Genomic DNA, 14,743 nt, shown 5'->3' on the forward strand with positions numbered 1-14,743 from the left:
ACCCCAAAATAATTAATGCATTAAATGCACCATTTCCCTCCTAAATGCACCCAAAACTTCAATTTTAAAATAAAAAATCCATATCAATAATTTTGGCTCCAAAAATTCGTACACCAACTCCATAATGTTTCAAAAATATTTTCAGAATTAGATTTGATATTAAACCATAGGTTAAAATTATTTAAATGCATTTTATTTAAATAAAACCCCATTTTAAAACCAAGGAATATTCTCTCCTAGAATATTCTCAAAATCATGCCCAGCACCTCCCCATAAGGTGAGGCCCACGAAATCGTCATCGTCGACTCGATTCGCCAACTCATCGCTGCTGTCGGGTCGATTTTGACCTAAAAGTCGCCGTCGCCGAACCCTAGCAATATTACAGTCAAAATGCTCGTATCGTCGCGCTCATCAACGTCTAGAGGTTTCTAGGACTTAATATTGCTTCTAACAATTAATCACCTTTTTAAAAGGCATAAAATCACATCTAGCACAAGCAATTCACAGAATATTATTTAATATTATTATTAAAATAGTATGCCCTAAAACCGGGTCTTACATAGGGTGTTAAATAGTGGGCTGCACCTCATCAATCGTTTTCAGTAGCTATATATTTAGGTCCATTATTTCCTTGAATTCATATCATTAATTTGGAGTAATGATATATACACACCTCATTTTTTAAACACTCTATTTTCACCTCTTTTTATTTCTATCTCTCTTATCTTATCATCTATCACATCTCATATTTTATCTCTCTTACTTTTTCTTTTCTTCCTATCTCTCTCACAATTCCACCTCTCCACCTCAAAAGAGAGGTGTGGATGAAACATTACTCATTAATTTGTTTCATTCTTTCTTGTTGTTTAATTATTTTTAAATATTTTAATCAATCAACAAATTAATACCTCTTCTCTCATCAACCATCTACTTCATGCAGAAGAAGTTGTAGTCCAAACTGAGGCATGGAAGATGTGAGAATTTGGCTGCTACATACAGTGGTCTGTGTTTCACCACCGGCAGCTACGACGACCACTACAAGAACAAAGAGCACTGGATTAATGGAAGGTGCAAGGACGATTTCCGTTGTTGGTGCACTAGAAACTATTAAATGGAACATATATTTCCTGCAATATGCATCAATATGCAGTAGCTAACTAGCATATGTAAAATAAGAAGAAATAAAACTAGCACTGCATGCATGTATTAAAGTTGGGCTCTTAACTATGTATAATGTTATGCATAACATGTTAATTATGCATTCTATAGTTAAGGAATAAAGTGATGTTTGCAAAATATGAATCAATAGTTTTTTGTGCTTTCTAATTTTCCTTGTATTATGATAGTACGATCACTTTACTTAGTTGTCGCACAATCAATTTATGCTTCTTGAAGTAGTAGCAATCGTTCAAAATGTAATTATTAGCGACATTCATATAGATCGATAATGATATTCTCCATTTAGCTCGATGTAATTGACTCTACATAATCTGACGATATTATTTATATTTGATATTATATTTGTGTCGGCATAGCCAAGGTATGTAGGGACAATAAGTTTTGTAATTCATATTAGCGTTAGCCATTGACTGACGATAACTAACACTACAAGCTAAATTACCTACAACGTCAAAATTGTCGTTAAGTTCCATTTTATTTACCCACAATTTAGGTTATGACGAACAAAAAATCCCGTTAGTGGGAAAAGTATCTGACAGTGTAGACTTTCGGTAATATGGTGACAACTTGTTCAATTTTGCGGGTCAAAATTCCGCCATTTTAATGACAGTAAAAACCATCAGTAAATTGGTAGTAACAAATCATTTTGGCAAGAGTAGTTGTCGCCCCATTTCTAATAGCTTTTGTTGTTGGTAATGTGAAATCTCACCCTAAATAGAGATCGGAAATTCCATTTACTGACGCCCATGACAATCAACAATAGGCTTTTGTCGTTAGTACTGTGGTGCCATGAATTTCCGATAATATTATTTTTATTTGATACTATATTTGTGTCGGCGTAGCCAAGCTATGAAGGGACCATAAATTTTGTAATTCATGTTAGCGTTAGCCATTGACCGACGTTAACTAACACTACAAGATTTAGCTAAATTACCTACAGAATCAAAATCGTCGGTAAAGCTCCATTTTATTTATCAACAATTTAGATTATGAGGAACAAAAAAAAACCGTTAGTGGGAAAAGTATCTGACAGTTTAGACAATCGGTAATATGGCGACTACTTGTTCAATTTTGCGGGTCAAAATTCTGCCATTTTAATGACGGTAAAATCCATCAGTAAGTTGGTAGTAACAAATCATTTTGGCAAGAGTAGTTGTCGCCACATTACTGATAGCTTCTGTTGTCGGTATGTGATATCTCACCCTAAATAGAGATCGAAAATTCCATTTACTAACGCCCATGACAATCAACAATAGGCTTTGGCCGTTAGTACTGTGGTGCCAACAGTTTCAGTAGCCTTCACATACCCATGGCCACTCTTGTTAAATTCGTACCTCTTCTTATTTACATGTAATTATTGATATTGTTATTGTTTTGTGTAGGCTTTCCACTACAAGAAATTGTCATTTTACCATCAAAATTTAGCATTGGCCACGAAACTGATGTTTAATTTGGAGCGTCACCGTCAGTTTGACTGATGCAAAGCTGACGCTATTTGTAAAATATGGATTTTGTAACTAAAAAAGTAGTGTCGAATAAATCAACGCTACATAGCATCCGTCAGACCCACTCTACTAGCATTAGAGGCTAACTCTAAGTCAATTTTTGTCATTTGAATCTTAGCGGGGTATCTCTAGGCCTTTACAATGATAGTCTTGACTGTACTCTTGTTAAACGGTCTATCTACTAACACACTTTCTCGATTATTGTCCTTTTTCCTAACTCTAAACTGGTCGCTTCCTCCACTTGTCGATCTAGGTTGACTCCTTCAAGGGAAACTTTTGTTTGTTGTTGCTCGATGCTAAATGATGCAAATGCCGTAGCTCTGTTTGCACGGGATTCCTCCATTGTAATTGTTTCGTTCGGCTCTATTCTGGGAACAACAACATCTAAAGGGGTGCCAGCGAGATTGGACACATGGTGTCCCTCCTCATTCAGAGGGAAGATCGTATGAAGGTCACTTGAACCTAAGTCAACCTCCATTTAGCGTCCAAGAGAAGTGGAAACCAGGGGATTTAGTGACAAGATAAGCAACCCAAGTTTAGGGCACAAGTCTGCAAGTGAACTCCACTCCAACAGAGGATAATCCAACAAAACTCTAGAAAAACCCTTCTTAAAGAAACCCTAATAGGAAAAGCCTAGGAGAGAAAACACTAAAAGAGAAAAAATTGCCTGGCAAAACCTTTTTTTACCTACACTCGAGCCATATTTTAAAATAGTCCAAATGATCCTAAAATTCTTGAGTAAATACTCACTTTGGTCCTTGAAAATGTCAAGCGCTGTCACGTTCATCCCCAAACTAAAAAAAATTCAGCCCGCGGTCCCTGAAAGTGGCTAATGTCGTTCATTTTAGTCCTTTTGTAAAAAAATGGAGACAGTCGTTAATGGAATCTCTTTTTTTTTTTGCATAGCTAGATTGCCTTGAGGGAGTAAAAATAAGTCATTTACCAGTTGAGCTAAACAATTTAATAGTTATAATATGAACTCAATTTTATTTATTTAATGTTCTAGTTTAAACATTATCTTCCTAGAAAACCCATAACTCAAACCCATGACAAATCCAGCACCACAACCCACCTCTCCTTCTTCTTCCTCCTCTAGCACCAACAAAATCCAGCCCCACCACCATCCACCCTTTTGCCAAGTGCTGCTCTAATGAGCGATTTGTTTTAAATAAGTGCCGCGACTCTGAACACAGGAGTGAAGGAATTGCCAAGTGCTTCGCCAGTGCAGATGGCTAGTACATGTGATCCAAAGAAACTGTTTGATGTTAAGTCATCGATGCTGTTGGGGACAAATACTTATGTTGAATGCATTGATCTTGGTCTTCATATTCACCATATTGACAAAAGCTCAAACTTCATATTCAGACAAACTAATGCTCATAATTGAACTTCCTTCCTACCATGGTGCAGACTTAAGGAAAAGGAGGCTAACATGCAAAGAAAATATCAAACTTTAGTAGCTATAACTATAAATAAATCCTAGATTCGAAGTTAATTGTTTGATTAAGTGCCACTTTCAGGGACAGCTAGGCAAAAAAAAAATGCAATTCCGTTAACGTCCGTCTCTATTTTTTAACAGAAGGACTAAAATGAACGACGTTAGTCACTTTCAAGGACATCAGACTAAATGTTGTTAGTTTATGAACGAATGTGACAGCGCCAGACTCTTTTAAAGACTAAAGTTAGTATTTACCCAAAATTCTTTCAAAAACCTTCCTTAAAACTCATTTTTACTAAAATTCGTAAGCCCATAAAGATATTGGGCTTTAGCCCAGGCCTCATCTAATAAAAAACCCTGTAAATAGCTCCTTAGATTCCGAGTTCACGACTCAACTCGCTTCTTCGACTCGACTCACTTACACAGTAACCCGGAGCCAAGCGGAAATGTCAGACCGAAACGGAAACGGTGCTCTGCCGAATAAGGCTGCAGCGAGCTTGGAGAAACCCGAAGGTGATGATGCTCCGTCCAGAATAGATTCCAGGAAAGCCCGAGAAAATTCCGACGTAGACTCGGAAACCGAGAGAAAGCACAGCAATTCGAGGAGGATGAAAGCGCGAGAAAGCTCAGACTACTTTGAAGATGAGAAACCACGCAGCAGGAAGAGGAAATCATCGCGGAGGCGCTACAGCAGCGATTGGGATGATTCGGAGTTAGGTTCAGATTCGGAGGACGATGAGTCCGAGCGGTCTAGTTCGGATTCTGAATCGGAATCTGAGAGCGAGGAAGAAATGAGAGAGAGGAAGACGAAGGAGAGGAGGAGGAAGAGAGAGAAGGAGGAAGAAAGGAAGAAGAGGCGGAGGGAGAAGGAGAAGAAGAGGCGGAAGAAGGAGAAAGAAGAGGAGAGAAGGAAGAAAGAGAAACGGAAGGAGAAGAGGAAAGAGAAGAAGGAGAGAGGGAAGAAAGGAGCAGTCACAAATTCATGGGGAAAGTATGGTGTTATTAGAGAAACTGATATGTGGTAAGTAAGAAACTTATGCGCTTTTTTTTTTTTAAATATTTGTATATTTATAGTTGCTTGTTGATTATACTGTGACAAATGAATGTGTTTCATGATTGAATTGATGTTCCATTGTTTGTGATCACTTAACAATGTTATAGGATTAATTTAGATTTTGAATTGTTACTTTGGTTTTTTTGCACGAGAGTTATATGTAATTGCTTGAGGGTAGGATTGTTGTGTGGGTTAGCGGACTTATGATTGAAGATTGTTGTGTGAAAGATGATAAATTTTAGCATCAACTGGCTTTCAAATCGGTCATTGTACTCTTAACAAATTGTATTTGAACCATTTCCCTCATAATTTAGTTTTTGATCAATCTCAATGGCGTATATAGCTGACCTCGTTTAGTGGGATAAGGCTTTTGTTGCTGTAGGTGCACCATTTAAGACTTGAGAAGAGTTTGATAACAAATGGTAATGGCGTTGCGACCCATCACAACAGCATGGTGGCTATAATAAAAATGTATATATGTACAAAAAGTTGACCTTAGAAACTGCAGAATATACAATAAAGATTTTTACAAATATCCTATGACAAGAACAAGAAACTAGAAACATTGCAATAAACAAAAAGTATCATTATTAGAAGCCCTTGACCTCCTGAACCAAGAGTACAGAGTCTCCGAAAATGAAAGAAACTGGACATAAAAATGAAGGAAATAAAGAGAAACAGGCACAGCAACTGAACAGAGCAGGATATACAAAGCAGGGATTAAGACCTAAAAAATAAGAAAATGTAGAAAATTAAAGGAGGGTAATAATGGGTTGTTCATCGGAGAAGAAAGGAGATGTGGGAGCAGCTAAGAAGTTCAGTTTGAGCCTTTGAGGTAAGAGTAGAGACATGTAACTGAGAGCCAAAGCAAATACCCTACGAGATTCAAAGCAGAGATGTGCGGATCTGAGTTAGGGTTTGATGGTTCATTAGAATTTTTTTGAGGTCATTAGGGTTTGAAACAGGTCCTTGTTACCCATCTGTTTTTCCTTAATTTATTTCTACTATTTTCTCCATGATGGTGGCCGCCTGTTGATAGCCGCCACACCATGACCATCAAATGGCATTTTGTCAACAATCCACCTTGCCATACTCCAATACTCCATTGTCACTATTTAACAAAACTGCCAATATAACAGGATTCCTAGTTATCTTAAGAATAAAATCAGGAAGAGGAGTAGAAAGAATTAAGATAACTCATCAACAAATGTCCAGCATTACTTAAAAAGTCTCTCCTTTAATTTGACATTATCCTGGGGAGAATGATTGATATGCTTACAAGAAATATTAAACTCAAATTTTAACTAAACTTTGCAACTTCTTTCTGAAAATATAGAATCTTTTGAAGAAAAGAGGCAATGTCTATTGTGAACCTTTGTCTTTCATTGACGAGGATTTGTGATAGTAGATTATACATTACTCTCTTTATTTTTAAAACGTTGGAATTTGTTGGCAAATGCCATCATGCCTGTATGCCACTACTTCTGGAATCTTGGGAGATGCACGTAGTTGTTGGCAGAAGCATGGTAAGTGGTAACCAGCTGTTTTTAATTATTTATTGAACTTAGGAAAAAGCATCAGAAATTATTCTCAACTGGGGTTGTGTTGAAAGGGTAAAAAGATAGCAATTTGCAGTTACTATTGATTTGTAGTTTATCACAGTTGTTGTCAATTAATGGACTTTTCAATAAGATTTACAACAACAGTGACTACAGATATTATGGTGCATTTTGCTTTTGGCGTTTTATTGTAAGAGGCTTGGCTCTCAAGTTCACCAAAGGTTATGAGTTGTCAAAAAATCTTTAAAAAGTAAAAGTGAAAATGCTAGGAACGTTGGCCCATTAGCAGACCCACAAGAGATTCTAGTCCATCATGAGGTGGCAGGTCCAAGGGTATGGAGAGTTTACTCTAGAAGGGGTAAGAAAGGGATTACGGGGTAACTATCTAACTGAATAGTGAGAGAAGATGATTGTATTAGTTCCGGAATATAAGGAGAGTGTAGGAGAGGTTGAGATGCATCTTTTGGATATTTGCACTTGTGATATGGAAAGGAAGCAACATTACTTCCTTTAGGAGCTTAGCTCTGGGCAGATTCAGATTGCCATTCCCTTTCTGTAAATTCTTCATAGTTAAATAAACAATCATTGTTACTTCTGTGTTCAATTCTCTGTTTTCTGTGATTCATTGTTGGGGATTCCTAACAAATTGGTCCGACCTGCCGGATCCAATCGACGGAACCAGTGAATGCCAACCAAGAAAACCAAGCAAACGGTGACTCACATGGAGGCGAAAATTGACGCTTTAGAGAACGAGCTCGCAGAGATGCGATCCTCCCTGGCTGCTGTTACGACGGAGGTCAAGGACCTGCCGACATCGCTAGTAGCGATGATGGAGAAATCCATGGGCAAGACCCATCAGACAGAGGAAGCGAGTGTCAACCGTGATCAAGGAGGTGCTTCTGGCATCAAAACGGGAACACAAATGCAGACTCTGGATCTGAGCCCAGGAGGAGACAAGGAGCGTCGTACTCACCAGTTGCACGAGGATGCCTTGACGGAATTCCGTCAATCAGTGAAGAAGGTGGAATTACCACTCTTTGACAGCAAGGACCCTGCAAGGTGGATATCGCGAGCTGAGGTGTACTTCAGTGTTCAGGAAACATCACAGGAGGTCAAGGTCAGCCTGGCTCAGCTGAGCATGGAGGGGCCAACGATCCACTTTTACAACGCTCTCCTTGAATCGGAGGAACCACTCACATGGGAGCGATTGAGAGCTGCTCTGCTGGAGCGTTACGGTGGACATGGTGAAGGGGATGTGTATGAGCAGTTGATGGGGCTCTGCCAACGCGGTACCGTTGACGATTACATTACGGAATTTGAGTATCTTACAGCTCAGATTCCTAAGCTTCCAGATAAGCAGTTTCAAGGGTATTTCTTACATGGCTTGAAAGAAGAAATTCGTGGAAAGGTTCGAAGTTTAGCAGCAATGGGTGATGTGAGAAGATCCAAGTTGTTGGTGGTAACACGAGCGGTGGAGAAGGAGATTAAGGGAGATAATGGGTCGGGTTATGCCCGGAGCTCTCGGTTTGAGGAACGGGTTTGAAGACTGGGTCAAGCAGCATGGGTCGACCCGGCGGAACGGATTGGGTATGGGTAAAAGGGGCCAAGGAACCCGGGCCCGCGAACAAACCTATTTTTAATGGCCCAAAGGTAGAAAACAAATATCCTAATGAGGCCAGACGTGTTGGCCCACGTGATAGGGGCTTTTCACACCTCACCTATCCACAACTCATGGAGCGTGCGGAGGGCCATATCACCCGATACACCAATGTCCTGATAAGCAGCTGAGGGTGTTAATCGTTGAGGAAGAAGATGAAGACCTAGAAGAAGGAAACATCTTGGCGGTAGAAGTAGAGGGACAGGACGAGGAGGTCCTGTGAGAGATGAGCATGATGAGCTTCAGCAACATCACGCGAAATCCTCAAGAGCAGCCTCAGACTATGAAGTTGCAGGGCACCATCCATGGTGTACCCGTGTTGGTGCTGGTAGATAGCGGCGCAACACACAATTTCATTGATCAACGGCTAGTGCAGCGCCTAGGATGGGAGATCGATGATACCCCGCGCATGACCATTAAGCTCGGTGATGGGTACCAAACCCATGCCAGGGGAAGGTGTAGGCACATCAGTCTGGAAACTGGGGATTACATGCTTAATTGTGCACCACATCTCTTCGATTTAGGTGCCCCTGATATGGTTCTGGGCATTGAGTGGCTCAAGACCTTGGGAGACACCATGGTGAACTAGCAGAAACAGACCATACAATTCTGGGAAGGGAAAAAATGGGTGAAGCTACAGAGGCTGACTGCAGGCAATGATTCCATGGTAGCGTTACAGCCCATGACTGCAGGCTAGAGGACAAGAGGCTGGAATTTTGTGGTCTATGGATCGTGGTAGTCCACAACCCATGACTGAGGAGGGACTCACGGCAGAACAACAAGGGCAATTGCAGGATTTATTGAGCAAATACAACGTGGTTTTTGAAGAGAAAGAGGGACTTCCACCGTGTAGAGGGAGAGAGCACTGTATAAACATCAAGGAAGGCCAAGGACCTGTAAATGTGCGTCCCTACCGATATCCTCATCTCCACAAGAATGAGATTGAGAAGCAAGTCAGGGAAATGCTCGCAGCGGGAATCATTCGTCAGAGCCACAGTGCGTACCCAAGCCCCGTGATCTTGGTGAAGAAGAAAGATCACACATGGAGAATGTGTGTTGATTTACGGGCTTTGAACAAGGTTACCATCCCCGACAAGTTTCTCATTCCCGTCATAGAAGAGCTATTGGATGAATTACATGGAGCTAGGTATTTCTCTAAGTTGGATTTGAAATCCGGGTACCATCAAGTGCTTGTTCGAGCTGCAGATGTGCACAAGACTTCTTTCCGCACACACGAAGGACATTATGAGTTCATGGTCATGCCGTTTGGACTCATGAATGCTCCCTCAACATTCCAAGGCCTTATGAATGATGTGTTCAGACCCATGCTACGGAAGGTAGTTCTGGTTTTCTTTGACGACATTCTTGTGTATAGCAAGACTTGGGAATCTCATCTTTCACACTTAGAGGCAGTGCTGCAAGTTCTCCAACAGCAAAGGCTAACGACAAACCAAAAGAAGTGTCACTTTGCACGACGAACCGTGGAATACCTTGGGCACTTGATATCGGAACAAGGTGTTGCGGTTGATTCAAGTAAGATCACTAGTGTGGTTAATTGGCCTACTCCTAAGAACGTCAAAGGCGTTAGAGGCTTCTTGGGCTTGACAGGGTACTACAGAAAATTCATCCAGGATTATGGCAAGCTAGCCAAGCCTCTCACAGAGCTTACGAAAAAAGCTTTTCAATGGGGACCCGCAACACAACAATCCTTTGATATCTTGAAAAAGAAGCTCACAACAGCGCCAGTCTTGGCTCTTCCAAATTTTGACAAAGAGTTTCTCTTAGAGTGTGATGCATCCGGGAATGGAATTGGGGCCATTCTAATGCAAGGAAGGAATCCGATAGCTTACTTCAGCAAGGCCTTGGGGGTTCGTAACTTAACAAAGTCAGCCTACGAGAAGGAGTTGATGGCAGTGGCATTGGCCATTCAACATTGGCGGCCTTATTTGTTGGGGTGAAAACTCCTTGTTTCCACCGACCAAAAGAGTCTCAAGGAGTTATTACACCAGAAAATAGTGACAGGGGGACAGCAAAATTGGGCTGCCAAACTATTAGGCTACAATTTTGAGATTGTTTACAAGCCTGGTAAGATGAATCAAGGTGCTGATGCGGTGTCTCGAGTCAGTGAAATAGAGGAGCTCAGAACTATGGGTTCTTATCCTTGCTGGGAAGAACAAGCACTAGTGGCTGAGGAAGTTGGTGCTGATCCAAGGCTCCAAGCGGTGATTGAAGCTCTAGAACAGGACCCGCATACTTACCCTGATTTCAGTTTGCAACAGGGAATCTTACTTTACAAGAACAGGCTAGTCCTCTCACATACTTCTTCTCTAATCCCTCGCATGTTACAAGAATTTCATACCACTCCCCAGGGAGGGCATTCGGGTTTCCTACGTACTTACCGACGTCTTGCTGCTAACCTTTATTGGGTAGGAATGAAGAACGCGGTACAAGAGTTCGTAAGGCGCTGTGATACTTGCCAGCGCCAAAAGTACCTGGCTTCTTCTCCCGCGGGTCTTCTGCAACCCCTTCCTATTCCAGACCAAGTGTGGGAGGATTTTCACTTGACTTCATCACAGGCCTACCTAAGTCAAAGGGGTATGAGGCCATATTGGTCGTGGTGGACCGTTTGTCCAAGTACAGTCATTTCATTCCGTTGAAGCATCCATACTCGGCGAGGAGCATTGCTGAGATTTTTGCAAAAGAGATAATCCGCTTAGATGGCATTCCATCAACCATTGTGAGTGATAGAGACCCGGTATTTATGAGCCATTTCTGGAAAGAGATTTTCAGACTTCAAGGAACTCAACTCAAGATGAGTTCCGCTTATCATCCGGAGTCTGATGGGCAAACGGAAGTGGTGAACCGTTGCCTTGAAACGTATTTTCGTTGCTTCTCTGAGGATCAGCCCAAGACTTGGGTTCTGTGGCTACATTGGGCTGAGTATTGGTTTAATACGACTTATCACTCTGCTGCAAATCAAACACCGTTTGAGGTGGTGTATGGCCGTAAACCACCCGTGATAACAAGATGGGGGCTCGGTGAGACGCGTGTAGAAGCTGTGCAGCGGGAACTTCTGGATCGGGACGAAGTGCTACGGCAATTGAGAAGCCAGTTACTGCGTGCCCAGGAAAGAATGTAAGCACAAGCAAATACGAAGAGGGTGGACAAGTCATTTGAAATTGGCGAATGGGTATTTGTCAAATTACGAGCTCACCGCCAACAATCGGTGGTCACCCGTGTGCACGCCAAGCTCGCAGCACGCTACTATGGGCCCTATCCCATTCTTGCTCGCGTGGGAGCAGTGGCTTACCGGTTGAAGCTTCCTGAAGGATCCTGAGTCCACCCAGTCTTCCATGCCTCTTTGCTTAAAAAAGCCATTGGAAACTATGAGGTTGTGGAAGAGCTGCCTGATCAACTAGAAGGAGAAGGGTCTGAGATGATTGTACCCATCAATGTGTTGGCTACACGCACAATCAAGGTTCAAGGGGAAGACTTACAACAGCTATTGGTTCAGTGGCAGGGCAAGACCTCTGAGGAAGCTACTTGGGAGGATTTTCTGACAATTAAAAGTCAGTTTCCTTCTTTCAACCTTGAGGACAAGGTTGCAGTTCCAGAAGGGGGTATTGCTAGGAACGGTGGCCCATTAGCAGACCCACAAGAGATTCTAGTCCATCATGAGGTGGCAGGTCCAAGGGTATGGAGAGTTTACTCTAGAAGGGGTAAGAAAGGGATTACGGGGTAACTATCTAACTGAATAGTGAGAGAAGATGATTGTATTAGTTCCGGAATATAAGGAGAGTGTAGGAGAGGTTGAGAGGCATCTTTTGGATATTTGCACTTGTGATATGGAAAGGAAGCAATGATGCTTCCTTTAGGAGCTTAGCTCTGGGCAGATTCGGATTGCCATTCCCTTTCTGTAAATTCTTCATAGTTAAATAAACAATCATTGTTACTTCTGTGTTCAATTCTCTGTTTTCTGTGATTCATTGTTGGGGATTCCTAACAGAAAAGGTCGTGTTGGATTATATGCCTGCATTTTTAATCGAGTCTGAATTTAAGAACAAGCAAATTTAGCCTTTATATCATGTCAACTAAGGGCCTTGTCATCCCTTCTGTGAGTGATGTTATGAATATTACAGGACCAAACGACCAGAATTCACTGCTTGGTTGTCAGAAGTAAAGCAGGTGATTATTTTAGTCTACGTTCTCTACTATACAACTTCACACATATATGATATTTCCTCTTCCTCTTCCTTTGTGTTAAATTGTTCATTCTTTCAAAACATTATGCTGGCGTCTTCTTTACACCATCTGTGTAAATGTTTTTCATGTATTCTTCACTCAAACTATTGATCTTGTTTCAAGTGTAATGCTGACAATGAGAAACCGTACTTTTCATAATAAATTAGATTATTATATTTCTTTCTTGCCTATTGGACTTGGCCAGTTGGACAACATTTTTTCCTCCTTTAGGAAGTGTAGCAATGTTTTTCCCTTTTGACTACCGGTGTCCTTAATTTACATAAATGTCATAGTTAATTGGAGTAAATCCTCATAGTAATTTTTGTGGTATTGTACAGGTGAATCTGGAGCATCTGGCTAATTGGGAAGAAAAACAGATGTTCAAAGCGTAAGTACCATTTGGCTTATTGACTCACTGATCATTCACATATTAATTGTTACATTTAATACTTTGTTGAGTTAATTGTAAGTTAATTTGTGTCTAATTTATGATATGCAGATTCATGGAGGATCACAACACAGCCACATTCCCTTCCAAAAAGTAAGCTCCTGTGAATAATTTTAAATAAGAAATACCATGTACCTGTTATTTATAATCTGGGAATACTTTTGTCCTCTGATTTATCTGTGCCATGCTCATCGATGCAAAAGCCTTGTTTTGCAATTATGACATGAATTTAAGATCTTGAATGAATCATTTTGTATATTTATTTGGTTGACAAATGGCTTAATGTTTTTGTGGCAGGTACTACAACCTTGATGCTTACTATAGGCGTCAAATGGAAAAAGAGTTGAAAAAGGGTTTTAAGAAGGTCCCGGCAAAAGAACGTACTGTTTTCAATGATGAAGAGCAGCGCAGGTATAATCTTGTACATTGTGCTTTTAGCGACATTTTTTTAAGAAGCCACCATGAAAGTTCTGCTGATTTTGATCTATTTTCTTAAGAAGCAACCATGTTTACTACCTTTTTGTTTATTTTTTACGTTACACTTACAAGTCTTACAATAACTACATGTTTCTTTTCATTCGTTGTCCAGTTCTATTATTTTGCAAAATTCTACCTATTTTAAATTCTTGAACTCTCATTACAATTGTGTCACAGAACATGATCCATGCAGAGTGTACTTTATATATCTTCACACCAAAATCTTAACATACTTTATATATCTTCATACTCATAGTAAGCATTGTCACTGTTGACCCTCGCTCGTCCATTTTTCTTTGCACTTGTAGGCTAGAATTGTTGCAAGCACGTGAGAAGCATAAGGAAGAGCAAGTGAGATCTTTGAAGCACTCTATGGAAAGTGGAATGGTTAGTATTTACCAGATTGCTGTTATGGCCATTTGACTTGTAGTCATTTTGTTAATGTCTCGGTTCTTTTGTCACATTTTTGTGCAATAATTTACAGGCACAGGCAATGAAAGAGCAAGCTCAACTCAGGGAGGAGATGGCTTACCAGTACAAGCTAGGAAACTTCGAGGTGAGAATTACAAATTAAACTCTGATTGGATGTCAGGTTTTTGATTTAAACTCAAACTCAAACTCAGTTTGCTGTAATTTTTATTGCTATAGGCTGCCGCTGCCATCCAGAGAAGGTTGGACCCTGATCCTGCCATGTAGTCGTCAGACATAACTTACCGTGAATTGTAGAGTTAAGTGATTTGGTCATGATATCATGTCACCATGGCTAATTCATTATATGCCAACTATGTATCTTTTGGCTTTATATAAGCATACTCAACGAACGGGTCTTATACTCTTATTTGTTCCATAGATCTGTAAAATATTCACTGTTACTTACTCTTCTGCTACAACATCCTAGTATTGTAAATCCTAGAGGTGTTGCTTTTGCATAAGATGAAAAGTTTTGCCTGTGTTTGATCATGCAATTTCAGAACTGTTGAGACTAAGCCATGACATGCCATCAAAAGTGCCCTCACCCATCACTCTGTCAGACTGAAATCAACTATTGCATGTAGACAGTGTTAGTGGAAACTATTTTGTTATATTTTTAGATAATCCTCTGTCTAAAATTTTAATGTTCTTAGGGCTTGGAGCTTTTCTTTGGTTTCGACTGTGTAATGAGCAAACAAGATGGAAGTAATTTG

At 40.5% G+C, this 14,743-nt stretch overlaps 1 protein-coding gene across 1 annotated transcript; it reads left to right on the forward strand.

Moving 5' to 3' along the window:
* Nucleotides 1–4,494: 4,494 nt before the first annotated feature.
* LOC130743250 (uncharacterized) lies at nucleotides 4,495–14,532 on the forward strand. Its single transcript, XM_057595415.1, has 8 exons — nucleotides 4,495–5,143; nucleotides 12,532–12,577; nucleotides 12,973–13,022; nucleotides 13,134–13,175; nucleotides 13,380–13,493; nucleotides 13,868–13,946; nucleotides 14,044–14,115; nucleotides 14,208–14,532. The coding sequence occupies exons 1-8, from the start codon at nucleotides 4,569–4,571 to the stop codon at nucleotides 14,253–14,255; spliced, it is 1,026 nt and encodes a 341-aa protein (XP_057451398.1). The 5' UTR covers nucleotides 4,495–4,568; the 3' UTR covers nucleotides 14,256–14,532.
* The last annotated feature ends 211 nt before the right edge of the window (nucleotides 14,533–14,743 follow it).

This window comes from Lotus japonicus, chromosome 3, assembly GCF_012489685.1.
Source record: "Lotus japonicus ecotype B-129 chromosome 3, LjGifu_v1.2".
NCBI classification, from domain to species: domain Eukaryota; kingdom Viridiplantae; phylum Streptophyta; class Magnoliopsida; order Fabales; family Fabaceae; genus Lotus; species Lotus japonicus.